This window comes from Leptopilina boulardi, unplaced genomic scaffold (assembly GCF_019393585.1).
Source record: "Leptopilina boulardi isolate dan_hultmark-lab unplaced genomic scaffold, ZJU_Lbou_2.1 LbouV2_325, whole genome shotgun sequence".
NCBI lineage: Eukaryota > Metazoa > Arthropoda > Insecta > Hymenoptera > Figitidae > Leptopilina > Leptopilina boulardi.
Genome location: NW_026137891.1, coordinates 4,847,314 through 4,871,987, shown reverse-complemented (window position 1 = coordinate 4,871,987; position 24,674 = coordinate 4,847,314). Strand labels below are relative to the sequence as shown.

The 24,674-nt window shown below is 24.2% G+C and overlaps 1 protein-coding gene across 12 annotated transcripts in view; it reads right to left on the bottom strand.

The window, feature by feature from the left end:
* Window positions 1–572: 572 nt before the first annotated feature.
* The window catches only part of LOC127284681 (transient receptor potential-gamma protein), a 142,378-nt gene continuing 118,276 nt past the window's right edge, over window positions 573–24,674 (bottom strand). For 2 of the 12 annotated variants that reach the window (XM_051310256.1, XM_051310266.1), the window contains exons 4-19: window positions 21,658–21,788; window positions 19,080–19,368; window positions 16,423–16,571; window positions 14,092–14,287; window positions 10,221–10,391; window positions 9,438–9,672; window positions 8,617–8,743; window positions 7,882–8,166; window positions 6,538–6,671; window positions 6,277–6,409; window positions 5,305–5,500; window positions 4,904–5,098; window positions 4,483–4,774; window positions 3,684–4,058; window positions 2,608–3,081; window positions 573–1,874 (exon numbers count right to left, since the gene is read on the bottom strand). In XM_051310256.1, the coding sequence (XP_051166213.1) occupies window positions 1,696–1,874; window positions 2,608–3,081; window positions 3,684–4,058; window positions 4,483–4,774; window positions 4,904–5,098; window positions 5,305–5,500; window positions 6,277–6,409; window positions 6,538–6,671; window positions 7,882–8,166; window positions 8,617–8,743; window positions 9,438–9,672; window positions 10,221–10,391; window positions 14,092–14,287; window positions 16,423–16,571; window positions 19,080–19,368; window positions 21,658–21,788 (3,561 nt within the window). In that variant the 3' untranslated portion in view covers window positions 573–1,695. The remainder of the gene's footprint in view (window positions 1,875–2,607; window positions 3,082–3,683; window positions 4,059–4,482; window positions 4,775–4,903; window positions 5,099–5,304; window positions 5,501–6,276; window positions 6,410–6,537; window positions 6,672–7,881; window positions 8,167–8,616; window positions 8,744–9,437; window positions 9,673–10,220; window positions 10,392–14,091; window positions 14,288–16,422; window positions 16,572–19,079; window positions 19,369–21,657; window positions 21,789–24,674) is intronic. The other 10 variants (XR_007843515.1, XM_051310258.1, XM_051310257.1 and 7 more) reach the window with 10 other exon arrangements.

Sequence of the window (24,674 nt, the reverse complement as noted above, 5' to 3'; positions counted from 1 at the left end):
AGTAAATAGAATAGAAAAAAATTCAATTGCAAATGTCACGATTTATGAAGAATCTTTTTTTTTATCTAAGATTTAAATGAACGAAAAAGATATATTTTTCTGAAAATCGTGGGAAATTATTGAAAATAAAAAAAATTGTGAAAAATGATTAAAAAGTAGAGAAAGTATTAAAAAAAATCACAGAAAAGAATAAAAAATCATAAAATACTAAATTAAAAAAAAATCACAGAAAACGATTTTTCTAATCTAAATTTCTAAAACTCGCGTAAAGCTTGAATAATTCAGAAACTTAAAAAGTACAAAATAAAACAGGAGATTATTTTCTAAATACTATCAAAAGTATTTGTCGATATTACCTTGAAGAAGATTTGAGAGTTTCTTTTTATCATTTATAAGAAGTGAAGAAATATTTATATATTATTTTAAAAAATTTTAGTCAAATGAAATGTATAATAATTATCGTATATATATAATAGGCCTATAATCGAGTATATTTATCGCTTTTTTGCGTTTATTTCACTTATCGTTGGAGCATTTTTTTTTTTTTTTTTTTTTGGAAATTGCTCTATTGTTCTCATTTTCTATCGGTCTAAGCGACATTCCCCTTGTGGCAGTATCAAGTTATCTATATATATTTATTACTGTGTAATATTTTACAATGTTATATAATATACGATTTACAGAATTTATTTATTCTGCAGTTTGCATTTTTTTTTTTTTTTTGGTAAAATTTAGAAGAAAAAAAAACATTTTTTGCGAAAAATTCTGCGGAAATTTGGAAAATTCTACGGAAATTTGAAAAGATTTCTTTCTTTGAAGAAAAATAATACCCGATCTTAAATACGAATATTATCACAAATCCACAATAACTTGAAGAAATTTTGTAAATTTTCCCTCTTTTTTTTTATCGTGGTTTTATAATTATATATATAATTTATATACGACATTTATGCAACAAGTTTTTTTTTGATTAATCAGGATAAATTTTTGATTTTATTTTTAAAATTACGATGAAAAAATTATTTCATGATTTTTGAATGGAATTTTCTAAAACTATAAAAATTTCACCGAATTTTAATTATTGAGTTATTAGTAATAAATATGAAATTAAAAATTTGATTTCCGAATTAATTATCTAAATTACTATTCATAAATAAAATTTCCAAACCTTGAAATTCGTTCTGTATCCTATGGATCGATTGCAGAACTATAATCTCATCCGGAAGTCGCGATTTGAATAATTTCGAAAAAAATCCCAAAATCTCGTTTGACTGAATAACTGCAAAAAAAAATGTCTAAAAAAAACATGGAAAATCGTCAATTTTTGATAATAAGGATAAATTTTCAGTAAAGACAAGAAAAATCGTTTTAAAAAGAGTCAATATTTAGTCGAGATTAAAAGAGTAAGACTAGAGATTTTTTTTTTTGGTAATTTGATAGACAGCGCAGTCACGAAGCGCACGTTGTCACGAAGGCATCATTGTGCGTCTATTGATGATGGCGAGGGGATGGAGAAAGGTTCAATATTCACCCCCCTCCCTCCCCCACCCGCAACCTATTAGAAATTTTCTCACCACATTTTGATAGCCACACAGGGTCAACTGGAGAATATATATATATATGTAGGTATATATGTGTGTTTATTGATGATTAGCCTCGAGAGCGATATGAAGATTTAATGTTCTCGTACCGCCATCAAAGCCAACCGGATGTTGTGTCATGTCCAGCAATAGGATCGATGCCTGGCAATATACGTTGTAGTTGTGTTGCTGAGCCATTTTTCTTATTGAGCCCCGTTGATGATAAATTACCCGATGTGACAACACTCTCCTCAGTTGTCGATGGTGTTAACGGAATCGCGCTAACTGACATACCTAAAATCACCCCAAAAAAAAAATATTCATTTCAAAAAAAAAATATTACAATTTTAATTTAAGAAAAAAAAATTCTCATATCTACTTTTAATTTAAATTAAAAAAAAAAATTAATAATAATTTAAATTGTTTTGAATTAAAATAATCAGAATTGAAGATTCAAATCATATGCTAATTGGATTTTTTTTGTTCTTTTTTAATTATCTCATACGCCAACGGAGATAATTATCAAAAATTCGTTGAGTGTAATTTTGAGGAATGAAAACACACAACTTTACAATATGTAGAATTTTAATGTTCTATATAATTAATTCACTATGTATGAATGTTTCGTTAAAATGACAAACACAAGGGACTTATAAGCTAATTCACTACCTCGGTTTAATTAAATATTCCTCTCGACGGAAATTAAATGTCTTAGGACGAGAGGAATATGCCACTGGCACGAAATAGATTTTCCTTTTTAATATTTTAGTCCAATTAACATCTCATCTTCAACATTTCTAAACCAAATATGTCAATCTTATTTAAAAATGAAATTAATAAAAGTTTATGAATAAAGAAGAAAAATTATTATTAATATTAATAAATTATTAATAATAATAGAAATTTAATATTAATTTATGTTTAAATTTTAATTATCCGTTATTTTCATTCCATCTTAATTATCAAAAAAAGGAGAAAAAAATTTTGAAGAGGGTGGAAAAAAATTAATGATCCAATATATATGTACCTTGATCATTTGGATTAAATGACTCGGCAGTATCGAGACTCGGTTGCTGACTCTGTGTGACCTCGTGACTTCGCGTTGGAATCGATTGCATTGCAAGATCGGGACTTCGAGTGGGTACACTGCTTGCTCGTTGCAATTGCAATCGTGATATTCTCGATGCCAAAACTGAGGCAATTGGTTGTACAACACTTTCAACTGGTGTCGTTGTACTTGACACCGATGGCGTTGATGAACGTGAGGTGGAAAATTTTTTTCGCTTCTTTTTTAATGCGGCAAAAGCAGGACCAAGTCCATGTCCGAACACGTGGTGGCTCTCTTGTTGTTGTGACGAATGATGCATATGATGTGGATGATGTGGATGTGAATCCTGCGATGGTGCATCCAAGGAAGACTTTGAATCCGACGATCCCTCCGATCTTGATCCACCTTCATCTGATCCTGGAGAATATACCGAATCCTCCGAACGTGATCTTCCTGTAGTGAATTTTTTTTATGAAAAATAATTTTTATAAAAAAAACAGTAATAATGGTTGCAATTAGAGAAAATATTAACTATTTTACCATTGAATGCAGAATTGGAAGAATATTTGTCAATTTCTAGTTCGTGCTAACTAAATTCTGTTTTTCTAATTATTCACTATTGATAAACAAGATAAAATAATATTTAAGAATGCTAAATAATATTCACTGAGAAAAAGAAAGCAAAGACAATTTTATCTATTAACAAAAGTTGCTATAAAAAATAGTACATTAATAAAAAAGAAAACAAAAATTAAAAAAAAGCGATAAATCATTCAAAATTTTAAAAAAATATGATTTTTAAAAATATTACAAAACAAAAATAGACAAAAATTTAAAAAAGCGATACATCATGCTAAAAACATTAAATATAATTAAAAAAAATACAAAACCGAGAAAAAAATCATGCAAATTTTTAAAAATATTCAAAAAATATTACAAAACAACAATCAAACAAAAAACCTACAAATAGTTGCAAAAAAAAATAATTGAGCAATTTTTTTTTTTTTGCAACTATTTGTCGGTTTTATCACTAAAAAATCTAAAATATCCTCTACCAATTAGCCTGGAGACTCTACCGGCTTTGGCAGCTTCAATAATTGTTCCCCAGCGACGTTTTTTCGAATCACTTCTTGACTCGCGATTATTTCTTGTTCCAGTGGCAAGTCCCGGTACACTATTTGTACTGATGTGATGATGTCTTTTTGGCGCGATACTCGAACCAAATATACCGCTCAATGTACTGCCAAATAGTTCATGTGATTGTTCATCGTGTGAATGTTCCAATGATGCAGTGAATTCAGCAACTGGCGGTAATTGTCCACTGCCCGATGGTTGTGGAGCAATATTAAAACCCTTCATCAGTCTTCTTTCTTTTTGACGATTTTTCTTACCACCAGCACCTATGGACAACTCTTTCACGCTACCGTCTACTATATCAAAAGAAACAAACAGAAAAAAAACCACAACGGGGAAAACTGAAAATAAACTATACAATAACAAAAAAGAATTGGATTACAGAGAAATTATAATTAAATAATAATAATTATTTGCACAAATAATTGTTTTTTGGATTAAAAAAATATAATAATCTACATTAAAAAATATGTGCAGAAAAAGAAATTATATAATTCGATTAATACACTCAGAGAGAAAAATATAAATTTTCTTTTGGTGCAAATAAAAATTTACCAAAAATTTATTTGGAATATTATTTTAAGTATTATTTTATCATTTGTATTTATATAATTTTTCTACATATAACAAAAATTTCTCTCTGTGTATAGAAATAATTTTTAATATTTTATAAAAAATTATTTTCCAAATAAAATATTTTTGAAAAAAAAAAAATCTCACCAGTCGCCCCCGAGGCAGTTGATGTATTCATTCCAGAATTTTTCAAAATCTCGATAAGCTCACAACGAAATGCGCTAATGTCCTGTTTGATTTCATTGACATCATCCTCAGTGACACCTTCACCCTCAGTTCTTCTTTGTTCGACTGTCACGTAACGTCTTACAAGATTCCTCATTATTTGTTGATACCGGAAATCACGCTCCGACGCCTGCTTCTGTTTTCTCTGGAAAAATAGAATTGCTCCTGTGATGAAATCTGTAATCCCTAGAATTTTCCATATGTTTTTTCTGTTCTGAAAGAAAAATTTGTCCGATCACTTTCTTCCATGGTTTATTATTTCTTCTTTTTTTCTTTTTGTTTTTTTTTTCCTTATTTTTTTTTTTTCAAAACACAAAAAGGAAAATGAAAAAAGAAAACTCACCCTAATTGTACGCATATGCTCCTTTTTTGCTGCTCTACTATGTCCACATACTTTTCGATAAATCCACATTAAAACATAACCGGCACTTTTTGGTGTTGGTATAATATTGAATGGTGGTGGTACTGTTCCACCTTCTTCAAAATAACTTATCCATAATTTACTCCTCGCAAATTTCCATTCAATATCAGCGCGTTCCTTTTCGAAAAAAAATTTTTCGTCACATTAATTTTTAAAGAAAAAATTATTTATCTTAATTTTTAAAATTCATTTAAAAATAAATTAAAGTTAAAAACAAAAAGTTTGAAAAAAAAATTGTATATAAAATTTAGTATATCGAAATAAATAAATAAAAATTATCAAAAATAAAAAAATTTTTAAAATATATTTGTGAAAACTATTACCGAAATTAATTGATAGGAGTGATTCATCATGGCGATTAAAAGATTCAATAAAACGACAATATTAATAACAGAGTAGGTGCCAAACATGAGCATTCCCCAAAATCGAGTGAATATTTTGATACCATCCAATTCGAAGCTCTCAAGGTCCACCAATCCGAATACAGCCCAAAAAAGCGTTTGTATCGTCTCGAACAAACTGTTACAAAAATTTATTTTTAAAAACAAGATTGAGGAAAAAAATATATTTCACTGCTACAAAGGAAATTAAATTTATAAAGTTACAGCTTTTTCTACCATTGATAACAAATGTAAAATGATTATGTCTGACCAATATTTATTTTTACTACTAAAACTTATTTTACTGCTGAAAATAAAAATACAATAAATTAAATTATTCTGCCTGACTAAAACTATCTATTACTACTGATAATATTTTTTTTGATGTTTCCGCCTAACTAAAATTGTTTTTTTTAATACTGATACTAAAATTACAGAAAATTAAAATTTTTACTATTTGTAAAGTAAAAAAATTAGAATTTTTAAATAGTTTTTTCTATTTCAATTTGTTTAATTGTCCTTGAGTGAAAATTGAAAATATATTGAAATAAATGTCTCGACGTAAATTTTCCTTTGATCTCTATATGTACATTTGATTGATCATCAAATTCTACTAAATTGAATTGCACACATAGCAAATAAAAAAAAAACCCCAGATTACACTCACAAATAGTATTTAAAATAGATTCACAAAAAGTTCATGTGATTGTTCATCATGTGAATAAATTTTTTTTTATAAAAAAAATAAAATATATCTTCTAAATAAAAATTTTACGAAAATTATTTCGTAATCAATTAAAAATTATCGAAATTCGGTAAAATTTTCTTTACCTAAACAGAAGGGGTATAATATTAAAATTTCCATTTCCAGATGAAAAATGAAATAATATGTAAAAAATTTTGATAAAAACATACTTTGCAAATCTGCGCCATACGATGCATGCATTTGGATCCATATTGGTTACATTTGCATTCTGAGGATAAGCCGAGGCAGTGGGACACTTTTTCTTCTCCAAATCCGCATAGTACCATAAAAGTTGATTGAGTCCTAAAAATTCCAATTACATTCTATGAACCATAGTTATTTTTATTTTTTATCAATATTTTAATATTTTCAAAAAAAAAAAAATTGATCAAAGTATTTAAAAATAGATAGAAAAAAAAATTCACACTAACCACAAGAGAAAGCAAACAGGACCAAAACGTAGAGAAAGAAGAATTTCATAATATCCATCACCATTCGCGATAGAGAAACTTGTAACGGTCCCAAATGTGGATTCACAGAAAAAATGTACACCAACTTCAATGAACTGCATTCAAAAATAATGGTAGAATTTTAATTTTTTTTTAAATTTTAATTTTATTTATGGGTGATTCTCTCAAAAAGAACAAATTATTTGTGCACAATTTTGGACGAGGTTTTTGTTAAAAAATAATAACATTAATTTCAATTAATAAACATTCTCCCAGCCATACGATAAAATTCAACAAATTTTTATGGGATCACTAAAGAAAATTTCAAAAAAATGGCAAACAACTGAATTATTGAATGAAAACTAGTGTTAAAACTCCATTCCGTAACTCCATTCCGTAACATCAGTTTTTATTCAATATTTCAGTTATTTTACCTTTTTTTAAAATTTTCTTTAGTGGTCCGATTGAAAATTGTTAAACCCTAACGTATGGCTGACAGAATTTTAAATAATTTCAATTAATTTTCATATTTTTTAACAAAATATCTTAAAAGCGTAATTTGTCCTTTTTGAGAGAATCACCCTTATATAAATAAATTTTAATTTTATTCATATAAATAAATTTTAATTTTATTTATATAAATGAATTTTAAGATTTTTAAAAAAATTTAATAAACATTACAGTGGAACTTTAGTTATTAAGACAGTAGGTAAAGAATCGCTCGTGTCTCAATAATCGAGGTTCCAGTGTATTTTAATTATGAAAATTATAATTATAATTAGTCAGGAAATTAAGTATGTAATTAATTGCACAGAAAACGTTTCGATTAAACAACAAAGGTTATAGTGTATTTTAATAATGTTAATTAATTATGTAATAAGTGATGTAATTAGTTATGTTAGTAATGTAATAATAAAATAAAATGTAATTAATTACACAAAAAACGATTTATTCGTATCTCAATAACCGAGGTGCCAGTGTATTTTAATAATGTAAATTAATTACGTAATTAATAATGTCATGGAATTCATTATAAAATTAATTATGTAATTGATAATGTCAATGAAAATTAAATTAATCATCAAATTAATTATATAATTAATGTCATTGAGAATGAAATTAATCATCAAATTAATTATATAAATAATAATGTTATTGAAAATAAAATTAAGCATTAAATTAATTATATAATTAATGATTCCAGTAAAATTTAGTAATATACATATGAAATTGTTAATATTTAATATTGAATTAAAAATTAATTTTGAAAATTATTTATATACAAAAAGAGATAAATAAAAAAAAATTAATATGTAAATAAAAAACCTGAATATATTGGCAGCTGAAAAAAGTCCTTCGGATATAAGCATTGGATCCCAAGTGTCCCAATCTTCTCGTTGAAGTTCTATGATGGATCCAGCTTCACGACCCTCATTTTCTTTTTGTACCCTATAGTAAGCGACCACCCTCAATGCAACGGTTGCCACGTACAACGAGTTCGTTACAAAGTCGATCACATTCCACATGTCGTTCACGTACTCTTCAAGGCCCACGTCCCACAATTGCTTTACCTCCGACCAAATCAGTCCGGAAACCCAGGCCAATATTAACCTGCACATTTATGACATCAGGAGATGAGAGAAAGCTCAACTAAAATTATACACATTCACTCGATGCAATACATCAAAAATTGTCCCATCAATCTTCCCAATAAAATATTAATAATTTTTTTTTATTAAAAAAAAAATTATTTAAAAAAAATAAATATAATAAAATATAATAATATTCATTCAAAAAGTATTAATTAGAATATTTATTATTATTATTATTTTAATAATTAAGATTCTCTTTTGTCCCATTTAATAATTTAATAATACAATTCTAATTAATGGCATTAATTAATACCATATTAGAATTTTATTATTATATTATTTTTAAATTTATTATTATTATTTTTACTATTATTTATTTATTATCATTATTTTAATTATTTTTTAAATAATATCTAAAATTTCAAATAAAAAAAATTGATTTTTATGGAGAAATAAATGATTTTCTGACCATTCGACTATTGTGGGAGCAGCTCCTCGTTTAGTTGGCGTTGGATCGTGTTCCTCGGAAGGAAATACATTTCCCATCCAATTTCCAATTACACTTTCAATCCTCTGACTGGCTAAAATTAACATGACTGTAAAGAAAAAAAGAAAAAAAAAATTTTTTTTCAGGTGTACAATTTCGAGAAATTGAGAGACAGCGAGGACATTTTCCACAGCTTTTACATTAAAACACATACACCCGGAACTTAATAGCCTCCCATTAAAGTGCCTCGCATGTCAAAATGGAATTTTTTTTTTTAAATTCACACTATATGTCCCATTTTTTATATAATAAAAAGTTTAAGTGTAATTTAAATAGACGTGATAAAATTTCAAATTATGAAAATTCATAAAATTTGCATCGAAATTAAAAAAATAAAAAGAAATTAAAAAAATGTAAATTAAAATAGTTTTCCAATTTAAAAAATTTTGTTATAATTATTTTTTTTTTAAAGACAAACTATTTTAATTGGAAAAATTTTTACAATTGAACAAAATTTATTTCGATTAGAAAAAAATTCAAAGTTTTAAATTAGTTTTTTTTTTTAAAAAAAGTTTAAATTGATAGTAAAAATTTTATGTAATTTTTTTTTCAGACTGTGGGAACTTTTTTTCCTGAGGCAATAATAGTTATGAAAAATTCTCCTGTGGAAAAAAAATATAAGATTTGTGTTATGGAAAAAAAAAGAAAATCTTTTATTCCTGAGGCAAAAAATATAAGATTAGTGTCATTTTTAGTTTAAAAAAAAAAAAAATTTTGTTTTTGAAAAAGATATGACAACTTACATAAAAATGTAAAATAGGAAGCAGAGTGGCAGATAAATTTGATGAACGGCTTCCTCATGGTTAGACCGATAGTGCTGTGAGGGGCTATTATATAGGCCACACTATATAGTGGAAAGAACATTCCAATACGGACGATTTGCACAGCCTGAAGAAACATATTCTTCCTTCGAAAGCCCGGAAGGCCCTCGTACCAAATCGATGCCAACAATTGCTGAACATTTGGATGCGCGACGAACTGAAATAAATACAGAAACAAAATTTTATTACAAAAAAATTAATCAAAACAAAAAATTTCCTATTTTTGAAATTTAAATAATAAATAAATTTATTAAATAAATTTTAATAATTAGAGAATAATCTTAATAATTCTCCGATAATTCTTATGTAGAGGGAAAAGAAAAACTCTCCTTATCATTGTCAGCAAAGAAGATTGCCAGTTAACGTAAACTCATTACGTACACTTTTCGTACAAAATTCAATTAAGAAACTGCTGGATAAAGTGCATTTTATATATAAAGTATATTAAGAATTTACTAGTAAATTGTACAAGTTTTATTGAATTTACGATCAGCGAAGCCTGAGCGTAAATCAAAATTTTAAACATACTTTAAATCGACTTGGAAAATGAGTTTCTTATTTGATCGAGAGTTTACGATAAAATTGCGTGGATTAAAGAAAAAATATTTAATCAACAAGATTCAATTTTTCTTTTTAATGAAGATCTAATAATGAATATTAATTAAAAAAGAAAACTTGAAACAAAAAATAAACAAACTCGGTTACCTTTTTCTGACGAAGTTTAATAGCTAACTTAAGTCGACTCAGGTGCATCCTTTCCCCATGCTCATAAGTAGGCCCCTTTGCATCGTGATTCAAAAGGATTTCAAGTTCCCGTGAACTTCTCGTGTGGTCCAGTAAGGCAGTGGCAAAGTCTTGACATTGTTTTCTAAGCTCCTGCGAACACAAAATTGGTTATTAAAAATTTATATTATTTTCAAAAAAATATTTTTTTCTTTCCACGTAAAAAAACAAAAATGGTAAATACGGAAACAAAATTTATTTGATTTAAATAAATTCTGTCAAATAATTTTCAATATATAATTTATATTTTTACACTGGAAAACAAATTTTGTTTTTTGAATAATTATAATACAAAAAAATTATTTGGTTTAAGAAATCAAATAAATTTTTTTTTATTTTTTAATATATTCATTTTGAATAAAAAAATAAATATGAGATATATAATTTTGAAGATATTTAAATTTTTGTACGATTAATGGAAATGTTAGTTTCGTTCTGAAAGCTTTGCAATACTTAATGACTTGAAATTTGCTGTCAAAGAGAAGCTGCAAATTAATTGCTCGTGAAATGACCCTCTCTCGTGTCATGTGTGGCGTTCATTAGACTCAAAGTAGGCATTGGTTCCCAGTTAGTCTATTTAAATATGTTATAGACTGAAAAAAATTTATTTGATTCAAACAATCGATATGTTATACACTAAAAAAAAAATTATTCGATTCAAATAATCGGTTATTTGACTATTATCAAAATAAATATATATTTATTTGAGCCAAATAATTTTCATTTAAATCAATAATTTCTGTATTTGAAACAAATATTTAATTGAAATAAATACTATTTAATCAAACAATAATTATTTAATACAAATAAATAAATAAAAATAAATATTTATTTGATAATAGTCAAGTAATATTGATTAATTAAATCTAATAAATCTTTTTAGTATAAAAGTATCGAAAATTTATGTTCTATTCTAATAAATTTTATTATTTTTTTTATACTTATTTAAGTATTTTTTAAATTCACAGTTTTTAGTTATTTTTTAATTTCGTTGTTAAAAATTATTACTTACAATGAACGTTTTTTTTCGACAAAAGCATTTAAAAAATAATATCATAAAAAAATAATGGCTCTTGCATTGTTATTTGCGAAAAAAAATGCATTTCTCAACATTGTGAAATAAATCCTGGTAAAATTTACACAGTTTCTTTTTTCTTTGGAAAAAGTTATAAAGTAGAGACTCTGTAAAGGACTTTCACAAGAAAGGTATTAAAATAACATTTTATGACCTTCTTACCCCTTTCCCCTTGAAACCGTAAATAACAAATATAAACTGTTGTTTCTTGATAATTTTAAATTTCTTCTCTTGTTTATAATTCTTCACACGTTTATAATTCAAATAAGAAATGTTGATTTTCTTTTCAAATAAATTAAAATAACTTACTTTTTAAATTAAATCTACGTTACAATTTATGAAAATAAATTTATTTGATTTTCCTTAAAAAAAATTCCTTTATATTTTTGTTTTATTTATATTATAATTCTCACCTGCAATCGGTATTTTTGACGATATTTGCCAGAAACACAAGCGATTTAAAAATTTTTGAACAATTTCGAAACAATAAATTTATCTAATTAACGAAAAATATTTTAACACTTTTAACGTTTTTTCGATCGTGAATTAAAAAAATCTGAACACTTCCGAAACTAGTTATTTATAACAAAAATAAGAAAATTTAAATTTAAATAAATTCAAAAAATTTATATTCACTTTGTCAATATACGAATTGCAACTGACACGAATTATTTTTGAGATTTTCCATTAGCATTGTTACGACCTTTGTTTTATGGTCCCCTATTGTACTTGAATGTAAACATTCAGCACGGGATGCGCAGGTATAAAGAGAAATAATTCCAAATTCGTCACGGCTTTAAAATACTTTGCAATTATAATTTTAAATAAATTAATTAATATTATTTCACTTATCTTTATAAATTATTTAGTTTTTGATTTGTTTTTTTTATAGAATTTGATTTTTAACCTATAAATATAATTCCAGGTTTTAATAAAAATTACAATATTTTGCTTTTTCGAGTTACAAAATTCCTGATTATTACCCCCTCTGCATAATCTTAAATTCTTGTTCCCACATATAAAGGGAATTTTTTTTACAAAACAAAAAAAGATTTCTTTTATAGAGAAAAGAATTTTCGTTTGGAAAATATTTTTTTAATACAAAGAAATCTTTTATCTAAATTAAGAAAAATATTTTTTGCATCAAAGAAATTCCAAACGAAAATAATTCTTTAAAATAAACAAAAATATTTGTTTTAATTTAAAAACTTAGTTTTGATTGAAATAAATTTTTCTTAAATTAAAAAATATTTTTTTTTCTGATTTTAAAAAAACTTTTCTGAATATTTTAACATAAAGTTTGAGATACTATAATCTCAAGTTTAGCTTCATCCAAGTGAGGGAATTGGAATTTATAATCCAATAAATCTTCGGCCTCCTTGAATTGTGGAGTCCTTAAAGTTTCGGCAATTAAATGCAGAAGTGGCGAGAGAAATACGGTAAAGGGAGGTGAATCAAAGTGATGCAATCATCAGGCAGTTTCAAGCAGAATATATTCTAATTCAAATATTAAATGTATATATAAAAATATATATATATAAGATATTATATATTATATCAAACAAATTGTCTTTTACTTCCTCAACTATAATTTTAATTCCTAATCTAGCTATAATAATAAAAATTATAATTTTGCATTTTTTAAATATTTTTTTTAATTTATAATGAAGAAATTTTATTTATATATTCTTTGCTAAAAGTATTACTAATTAGAAAAAAAAAATTTAAATGTTAATTTAATCAACTTGATAAATTCTTTTAATGTTTTAATTCAATTTAATTTTCACTCGTATTCGGAATCAAGTTACTTTATGCTGTTGTCGTTAATTAAAAGATAATTGTTCATTAACGCGGATCGTTCAACTAGACCCGTCATTATGATGCATAATTTATGCAACTATTCATGAATTGATAAATTTAGCCATCACAATTGACTGAATTGTTCCCAATAGGATCTAATTTGTGTAAATTAGAATCCAGCAACGATCATGTCATTTTAATTTATTTATATAAGTTACATTCAAAATCAATAGAAATTTTTTTATTTAATTAATTTTTTTTTCGCAATAATCATAATTGTTTGCAATAATTTTATACTTATAGATATATTTTTTTTTATATATTTTTATACATAATATAAATTATATATTATAATTTATCGTTATATTTCCCTCAGAGCCAAAGAAATATTTTTTAAATAAATGTGTTATTGCAAATAAAATTCGAAATAAAAATTTTTTCTTTTTAGAATTGAAACAAATATCGATATCTATTATTTTTCTAATATTACTTTCAAAAGTGTGTATATTTATAAAGGAAAATTCATGTGTGCTCGTTTTGAAGATATATATCTAACTGAAATATCATAAATGTGAGAGATAAAAATCTTCTTGTTTTGTCGGATATTTTCTCTTTAGGATATAAAATTTGACTTTTAAAATTGATATAGGCAAACTTTTCAATGTGCATAAATAAATAGCAATTTTTCCCATGTTGTACGTTATCTAAATATTCGCTTGGATAAAAATTTTTTTTTTCCCCCAAAGGAATTCTTATTTTTTCTGATTACATTTTAATTTTCTTACGAGGCAGAAAGGCGGAACTTTAAAGAGAGAGAGAGAGAAAAAAACAAAAAAAACAAAAAGGGGGAAAATATATATACACTCAAGATGTACTTGAAACGAAAGAGGTGCAATTAAGGTTTATTTAGAGCGTCACCTGGTACTCGCACTTGAATTCATGCTCGAGAAAGGAAAGACGACGAAGCTCCCAGGAGAGTTCAAAGGCCGTTAAGATGGGGTCCTTAGAGGACAAGGCGATTAATGACGGTGAAGCCAATGCACGATAGGCGTTTATCCTACTCCTGGAATGTCGTAGAGAATCATCGATTCTTGATTGTACGCACTCATCACATCTGTATTTGAAATAAGAAAAAATTTTTTTTTATTAAAAATCGATTTATTTTTTGCAGGAAAAAATAATTAAAAGGAAAAAATTCAATTGAAATAATAGAAAATTAACATTTCTTTTTTTATAAAAAGAATTAAAATTTCTTTTAAATATTTTAATATAAAAACTAGCAAAATTAAACGCGCGCAAGCACGCCAAATTGAGTATTTAATTGTTTGTTATAAAGAAATTAAAGATTAATATTATCAATAATAATTTAATTTATTAGAATATTATTATATATTAAATAATAATAATGAAAATTATATGTTTACAGGCCTCGGATTATACGACTTTTTCCGACTTTTTTTTCAAAAATACGACTTTTATCGACTTATTTTAATAAAATGCGACATTTTTTTTTACATTTGAAAAAAAAATGTAAATAAAATACATTTTTTTTAGTATAAAATGTAGATCTTCTTTAGATCTTCTTCAGTTTAATTATTTAACAAATTTTGAACTAAAATGATTCTTCACTAAATTAATTATTTTTAATAATTTTAATGAAATACATCACAAATTCAATTATATCAAAATTATTTTTTCAATTAAAATTTTTATGAAATTTAACAATTGTTTATAATTTAAAAAAAAATATCACAATAAAATTGAATTATTTTTTAAAAATTTAAATTCAAAATAAACTAAAATTCAATTATTTTCAAAATTTTAATTCAAAATCAATTAAAATTCAATAATTATCCAAAATTTTCAATTTAAAATTTAATTATTTACCAAGTTTTCAATTTAAAATGAAATAAAATTCAATTAATTTCTAAAATTTCTATTCAAATTTAATTATCCAAATTTTCAATCAAAAATGAACTTAAATTAAATTATTATCCAAAATTTCAATTAAAATTCAATTATTTCCCAAAATTTTCAATTCAAAATGAACTGAAATTCAATTATTTTCCAAATTTAAAATCAAATAAAATTTTATTATTCTCAAAAATTTGAATTCAAAATTAATTGAATTTTCAATAATTTGAATTTAAAAGCATCTAAAATTTAATTATTTCTAAAATTTTCCATCGAAAATTTTTTTTTTGAAATTTAATAATTTCAATTATAACTCCAAGGAAATTCAATTATTTTTAACTATTTTAATAATATTCTTTGAAAATTCAACTATCTGAAACCATTTTTCAATTAAAAATGATTTTCAAATTATTGTATTTTGTCCGCAATTTCTAATAAATTTTTCGTGAAATCATCTAAAATTTTAATTACAAAACACTTAAAGTTTCAATTACACTCAATTTTAAATTTTTGAAAATTCAATTAAATTTAAAAAATGTTTTCCAAAAATTGTTTGATAAATTATTTTTAGTTCTGTAAAATTTAATAATTGTTTGAAAATTAACAATATCTTTTGAAATTTAATTATTTCTAAAAATTTCAACTTTAACCCTTCGAAAAGGATTATTATTAAAAAAAAAAATTTTATTTAAAAATCTGTAAAATATTTTTGTTAAAATAAAAAACAAATCCACTTTTTTTTGGAATATAAATCGACTAAAACGACTTTTTGTGTCTTTAAGTTGATTCGAGGCCTGTGTTTTTATAATTAATATTTAATAGATATTCGTTGGCCCCTAGTACCTTAAAAATTAATTTTTAAAAATAAATTTTTTTCAAATTACTATCTTGTACGAAATTTCCTGGCGCATCTTTTTTCTCATCATAAATTTTTTGTATTTGTATACAATTTTTGAATCAATATACAACTTTAAAAAAAATTTCGTTGGTAAACTTTGTGTATTTCAGCTTCGTGAATTGAATTTTCGAATTTGGAATTTTAAAGAAACTTATTCCGAAATTTGGAAACACAATTATACAATTTTGGCAAAAATGAGAAAAAGAATTGTCAAAATTTGACACGTCATAAGATTACTATTCAAAAAAACACGTGAAATCAGAAAAGGCCAACTTCAAGTTAGGACAGAAGGACAGACCAAGCATTTTATTATTATATATAATTAAAATTTCTTTTAAATATTTTAATATAAAAATACTAATTTGCTTTTATTTTTTCTTCCAAAATTACAATAAATTATTTTTTTTTTTTGTTAAATTATGAAAAAAATAACTCACCCGCAACGAACGTCATGGGGCATTGGTAAAGTGGATCCACGATCGAGAAGGATCTTTATTATCTCGTAATTATCTCTGTGAGCAGAGAGGATCAGAGGTGTTATATCCGGCGTGAAAGTTGCAGTATCAGCCGGTAAAGCTTCCCAACTCTGAAAAGTAGTTGAAAAATTTTAATTACGTTATTTTAGAAATAGCCTGGCCGTGACTTTTCCCCCGGATAACCTTTTAATGCGCTCTAAATTTTTTTTTTTACCATGCGATTAATGAAAGCAGTGTGTCTAATTCATTCCAAGAGATATAAATTTTACAAAAAATTAAAAAGAAAAATTTTGAAATTTTAATAAATTATTTATTTTTAAATTATAATTATTTTAATTTTCCCTCTTTTAAAGAATATATTATTTTGTTTATTGAAATAAATCCAAGTTAAAAGAAAAAATTATCGGAAAATTGCTTCTAAAAATAAGAGAATTTTTTTTTATTTCAATGTCATAGAATTAGTCATTAAGGAAATCGAAATGTAAATGAGATGAATTTTGTCGGAGGGTTTTAAGATGTCAGAGCACACATTATTGATAAGGATGAGAGAATATATGATTGTAGTCATTAATGAAATTACATAGAGATTTTCAAGGATAATTATAATTAATCTCCTATATATTTGGATTTGAATTGTATAAAGTGATTGACTTGAAATTCGATTAATTTTCCCAAGTGAAAAACTTTTTAGGTTTCAATGAATTAAAACTTTGGTTTTAATTGATTTTCTTCATTATTTTTTTTTCTTCCCTTATTTCTTTCACATTCTCTCGTTTTAGATTAAGTTTTCTACTTCTTTTTTTCAGTTCTTTATTATATATATATATCAGCTGTACTTTACGATCGTTTTCAGAGAAAGATGTGTTTTTTTCTTTTTTATTATTATTTTATTTATCGGAGGCACTTTTAACTGTATATTTTTTTTAAACTGGTAATATTTTTTACTTTATCTATACATTATTAGAATAATATTTACATTACTATAATACGAAAAAAATGTATTATTATTATTTTTAGTATTATTTTTAATATTTTTAATTTTTATTATTCTTATTATTATTGTAAATTATATTTATTTTAAATTGTATTTTTTTAATAATTTTACTAACTAGTATTTTATATTTTAATGGTATATTGGTACACTTTATCACTGACATTTATAAACATGCACATTAGAATTTTTTATGTAAAACATGATAGTCAAACATTAAATTTATGAAATAGATTTTTTCGTTGAAAATAACGATACTATAAATCAGGAATATATCCTTGACTCAGATCACAAAAAATGTATATTGAAACGAAACTAATAAAAAAATTATATTGAAAATAAATATAAAAATAATTTTTTTTTACAGATAGTAAAATAATTGCTTTTACAGATAGTAAAATAATTGTTTTTACATATATAGTAAAATAATAATTATTTTTACAAATAGTAAAATAATTTTTTTTTTTTAAATAGTAGACATTTTTTTTATAAATCAAAAAAAAAAGTCACGACGAGTCGTTTGCATTCTGTTTTTCAAGCCACAAGTTAGTGCCGTTTCCTATTACATGCAAATAAAATGTACGAATAAAAAATAAACATTTTTTTTTTAAATTTCTATATATTAATTCAATAAGCAAGCAAATACTATTTTCTATTTTTTTATATACATAAAGACAATAAATAAGATCAAAATATATTTCCTTGTGAATTTCTTCAATATACAAGATGACTTTACGTTTTCTTATTTTATTATTCATTATAAGAATAAATCGGAAAATACTCAAATGAAATGGAAAATTATTATTGAATAATTCATATACTTTATGATCGACATAAACTAGTGAATAATGTCGAGAATGATTTAATGCGCTATCGTGAAATGTCATAGTGAATTATATAAAAAAAAAAAATATTTTTTTTCCTTATATTTCAATAAAAATGTTACATTTTTCTCTTTTATAATTAAAATTCTAATAATAATTATTCCTATAAAATTGAAAACGAAATTTTGTTTTCCTAGAAAGAAAAAATATTTCTGATAAAAAAAAATAATTTTTTATTCAGTGGAAAAAAAAATTCTTTTTAAAGAAAAAAATTTTTAGAATTATTTCTTGAATAAAAACTACTATTCTTCTATGAAAAAAGAAGGGAATAATTTTTTTTTATAAGCTTTACTAAAGAGAATTTTATATCCAATAAAAGTCAAAATCCTTTTTATTTTTAAATACCAAAGATTTATGTAACATCTATAAAAATAGAAATTCTTTTAATTCCCACATATGAATGGGAATACTTTTTTTCTCCATAAAACTAAAAATGCTTTTTATTGTAGAAATACGTGAATTATAATTATTTTCCAAAGACAATTTTTTTATTTCTAGAAAAAAGAATTAAAAAAAAAATTCTTAATAAAAAAAAAATGTCTTGTCCCGTTTACTGTGAATAAATAAATAAATTAAATAATTTTTTTTTTTTACTAATAAATAGGATTTTGATTTTTATTATTAAATTCCAAAAATAAATAAATGATACAATTATTTTTTATTAGAAAACGGCATTAGTTAGAGCATGAAAGATGAAATAAAAAAAAAAAAATTTGTAGATATTTTAGAGAACTACTACGTACAAGACTACAATCGGGCATATTGCAAGCAGGCGATACAGGACTGCTTACGTGTGGTGCTCCACTTGGTCGTGGAATTGTTTCCTCGTGTTCCAAAAGGACCTCGACAGCTTCAACAAATTCCTCGGAAATTGCGTGAAGTAACGCGTCTTTTGTGTCTACTTTATATTCGATTAACAGCTCCACCATCTCTAAATTCTCGTTATCTATTGCCATAAGCAGCGCAGTCCTTCCTAACGGATCCACACAATTCACATTTATATAATCTGTCTCCTGGGCCCTCTGCAACATTCTGCAAAACAATACAATGTTATACTTGAATCTCAAAATGACTATTATGCTTCCAACAATAGTGCATTATTGTTATCATTGAAAAATTAAACATTTTTGTCAATTAATTCATTTTTTTAAATCAATTTTTATTTTTTATTAATTTATTTTTCTTAATTAATTAATTTTTTTAGTTATTTTTTAATTTTCATTTATTTTATTATTTTTATTTTTATTTATTTATTAACATAAAAATATTGATCTATTTATAAATTTTTCTTTTAATTTTTAATTAATTAATTTTCATTAGTTATTTATTATTTATTTTTACATTTATTTATTAATTATTTTTCTTTTAATTTCTGATTAATGCTTACTGAACAAAATTTATTTGATTCAAATAATCGATTATTATTTGTCAATTATCAAATAAATATTGGTAATTAAAAATTAAAAAATTATTGGTCTAAGTACAATTTATTTTATTTTACTTATTTTTTATTTTTATTTTTATACAGTAACTGATTATTTGAATCAAATATTTTTTTTCAGTGTAATAGATGTTAATTAAAATTATGATAATTAAAACGTTAATTAATAAATATAATTAAAAAGATTATAATTTTCTGAACAATCATAAATAATTGAATATTAATTTTTTTTTGATAATAAATGAAAAAAAAAATTATAAAAATTATTTATTACAATGGATGTAAAGGAATTTTTTTTTTTAAATACATAATAATAAAAAATTGAAATAAAACTTTATAAGTATATAGAAAATTAGTTACCATTGTAATAAAGATGAAAAATTTATATGAACAATGAAAATTTTTATTAAGATATTTTTTGGGGTTTTTTTTTTCAGTGTCGAAGGAAATGAAATTCTAAGGGTGTGTACGGAAGGGTCACAACAAAATTAAAACACGACATGTCACATAAAGGAACAATTCACGACTGACTCACTTTTTACATATATTATATTTTATATAATTATTTCGATGGTTATTTTTGTAATAGGTGTGGGTTTTAATATTCAAAAAAATAAAATGCGCAGATAGAATAAATAGGTAGTTGAAATAAAATTACAATATATTATCAAATTGAATATAAAAATTAAAATTAAAAAAAAATAATAAAATCATATTATTTTGAATTTATCACTCGGCGGTATTTAAAAATTAAGATCACTCCTAGTCAGGTTGAACTAAAAAATAAAATAATAATAAAAATATAATAATAATAATAAAAAATAAAAATAAATAAAGTGATCGATATTATCATTTTAATTAAAAATAAAAAAAAAATAATAAAAATTTAAAATAATAAATAAATAAAATGAAAAATTAATTTAAATTTGAATAAAATGGATAAAAATTTTTTTTTAAAGTTTAATTACACGTAACATTATTTAGAGAAAAGTATTATGCATGTATATGAAGAGTGAATTTTAATATAATATTCTGGACTTCATTCATACAAAAAAATATATGAAATGTTTAAATTGCCTTCTATTTTTTTCATTTCTTTTTTTTTCTTTTTGCTTTTTTATAAGACATAGAAATCAGAGAATTAAGATTGTCATTCAGTGGTGAGTGAGAGGAGAAATTTTAATTAAAAAGAGAGTCGGTGCCTTGAAAATGAATCCTTTGAGGTTTTAATGAATTTAACTTTTATAGCTTTGAAGTTTTTTATGTTTTTATAATGAAGACATTCAAGTCTGAATATTTTTTAAGTGGAAATATCAAGTTCTTTTAAATGCATATATATATACTTTAGAAAAATGTAAAATTCTCTCGTATAATTGGCAGATTTTAAATAAGAGAATCGAAATTTAATTTTTATATTGTAAAAAAAAAATTGTGTAAAATGCAAAAAAAAATTCTATTGATCAAATATTATATATTTTTTAATACTAAATTTTTATATTAAAAAAAAGTTCGCAAAAAAAAAATAGATTTTCTATAAAAGAAAATTATAAATAAATATTCCTTTTTTTAAAAAAAAGTTAGGGAAAAAAAAATTTTGTTTTATTTTATTTATATTTATATAAATTATTTTAAATATATATTTTTAATATAAAATATTAATATTTAATATATTAATATATTAATATATAATATATATTTAAATAATTTGAATAAATAAATATTTAATTTATAACAATGAAAGTAAATAAATAAAATAAAAATAAGTTTTTTTCCATATTTTTTTTGATTCCTCTTTACAATATATTTATGAAAGAAAAATTAATAGAAAACATAAATAATCGAAATTTTTGAAAATAGTCTGTAAATTAAAAATAGAATACCTTCTAACCGAAGCAACATCTCCTCGTTCAACGGCTAAGAGAAATTTCTTTTCATCTAATGAGAGACTGCCCATTTCCTGGTGAGGCCTTATCACGTTCTCCTCTTCCATCATTCCGTGGATACTGTGTCTCTGCGAATCAATAACAAGACGGTAAATTATTATTATTTCGTTGTTATTAATTATTATTATTATTAATTATTATTGTTATTATTATTAATTATTATTATTATTATTATTATTATAAATAATTTTTAATTTTTTTATTTTAAAACGTTTATTATAAAAATTACTCCAAAAAAAATAATTCAGTTGATTTACGAAAAAAAAAAATTTGAATTATCATACGGAAAAAAAAATTTTACCTGGAACAGCGACACGTTTTGCTATAGTAGCAAAAATTTTATTTGTTTCAGTTAGATCTTTCGCTATTTCAAGTAAATTTTTTTTTTTTCCGTGAAAAATTGCTTTTGTTAATAATTTTACTTAATTCTTCCCATAAAAATAATTTAAAAAAAGAAAAATTTTATTTATTAAACTAATAATAAAAAATTTATTATATATAATTAAAAATAAAAATGTTAATAAAAATAAAATGAAATAAAACAACAAACACGCAAAAAAATTAGGTCGGTAATCCTGTGAAGTACCACTTCCACAAAAAAAGTTTTTACATATGCCAACATTTAGGGCTCAATTAGGGCTAATTTAGTACCACATGCAAAAATTTAGGGCCCTTTACCTATTTAAAATAACCCTTGGTACTGCTACCTTGACGTCAAGCTGGAAGTACCACACTATAGAACATAAATATTTTTCAAAATTTCTTCCATAGGAATTTAGGGCTCATTTAGGGCCCTCAAGTGGAACTATTTAAAAATTTTAAAAACCACCCCTAAATACAAAAAAACATCCCTAATTATTTAAACTCGATTTAATCAAACAATAATCATATAGGAATTAAGAGCTAAATTAGGGTTCTTCAATAGCACTAAATTCACTTTTTAAAAGTGCACCCCAACCACCCCAGTCAAGTAACTGATAGATAGACAACCACAAAAACTACCCTCAACTAGTTAAAACTCAATATTTTCAAAAACAAACACATACACATTTAAGGCTAATTTAGGGCTCTAAAATATAATTAGATTGATTGTTCAAAAATGATATACCAACTTCAAAAACTACCGCGGAGTAGTTCAAAGTTAATTTTTTCAAAAAACAAATACTTAGGAATTTAGGGCTAATTTAAGGCTCTTAAATGGAACTACATTGAGTGTTTAAAAATGATACACCAACTTTAAAAACTACCCGAGAGTAGTTGAAACTTAATTTTTTGAAGAAACAAATACTTAGGAATTTAGGGCTAATTTAGGACTTTTAAATGGAACTACATTGGGTGTTCAAAAATGATACCCCAACTTTAAATAGTACCGCGGAGTTGTTCAAACTTAATTTTTTGAAAAAATTAGCCCTAAATCCCTACCCAGCAAACACGTTCTATAAATGTTATTATAACAGTGAGGACACAGTTTTATAGAACACACTTGTTACAAGCTGATTATGAATCTGTTATATAACCTCATTGTAACAGAATTCTAGAACATTGTTACTAGAGAGTTACCGATTTATTCTATATTATGCTAACTTCACAGTTCTTTAACAATGTAATGTAACATTTCTGTAACACAATCATCACAAATGATCTGTAACTGACGTTCCAACGTAGTTCTAGAACTGTGTCTGAAAAATGTTATGTAGCTGTTCTAAAATTTTGTTGCAGATTAGTTCTGGATGACATTTGTACCTAAAAATGGGAACAATTCTGCAACAGTGTTACATAACATTTCTATAACACTACAGCCACAAATTTTTTATAACTAATGTTCCTTCGCATATCTAGAACTATATCGGAACAATGATATGTAACTGTTCTAAAATTTTGATGAAGTTCAGTTCTGGAATATATTTGTACCTGAGATTAAGAATTTTGAAGTGTTCATAAGTACCTTAACTATTTTCTATGGAATTAATAAATAAATAGTTCATTTTACTTAAGTATGTAGTTAAATTTAAAAAACTCTAAAATTTTTATATATCACATAGTCTTATTGTTTTTTTTTATATAAGCAATACAGTTTTTAAATCCTCCTCAGTCGCAAGTTATCAAATCAATGTTGTATTTGCATTCCCTTGTTAGGGTAGCGTAATGGTTAGCGTATTAGCCTGTGGAGCGATATTGCTATAGAACAGTTGAAATTTGACATTGTTCTAACTATGTTTATTTTAGAGTTTCCTTTTTCTATTACATCAAGTTTTAATATTTTTATTAAGAATAAAAATATTTTGCATGTATTTTTAGGTTATAATCGTGCGATAATAGTTATGTACCATTTTATAGTTGTTACAAAATAGTTCTAGAACTGTTACAGAATCTTACATATCCACTGAGTACGACATTTTGCGTAACCAGTGACTCACAGGTTCATAACCAGTTACAGAACATATTCTCAAAAAATTTGTAACAGTTCTATAACTGACCTGTAACAGTGTTTGCTGGGTAAGTATTTGTTTCTTCAAAAAATTAAGTTTGAACCACACTGGGGTAGTTTTTAAAGTTAATGTATCATTTTTGAACACTCAATGTAGTTCCATTTAAGAGCCCTAAATTATCCCTAAATTCCTAAGTATTTGTTTTTTGAAAAAATTAACTTTGAACTACTCCGCGGTAGTTTTTGAAGTTGGTGTATCATTTTTGAATAACCAATCTAATTATATTTTAGAGCCCTAAATTAGCCTTAAATGTGTATGTGTTTGTTTTTGAAAATATTGAGTTTTAACTAGTTGAGGATAGTTTTTGTGGTTGTCTATCTATCAGTTACTTGGCTGGGGTGGTTGGGGTGCACTTTTAAAAAGTGAATTTAGTACTATTGAAGAACCCTAACTTAGCTCTTAATTCCTATATGATTATTGTTTGATAAAATCGAGTTTAAATAATTGGGGATGTTTTTTTGTACT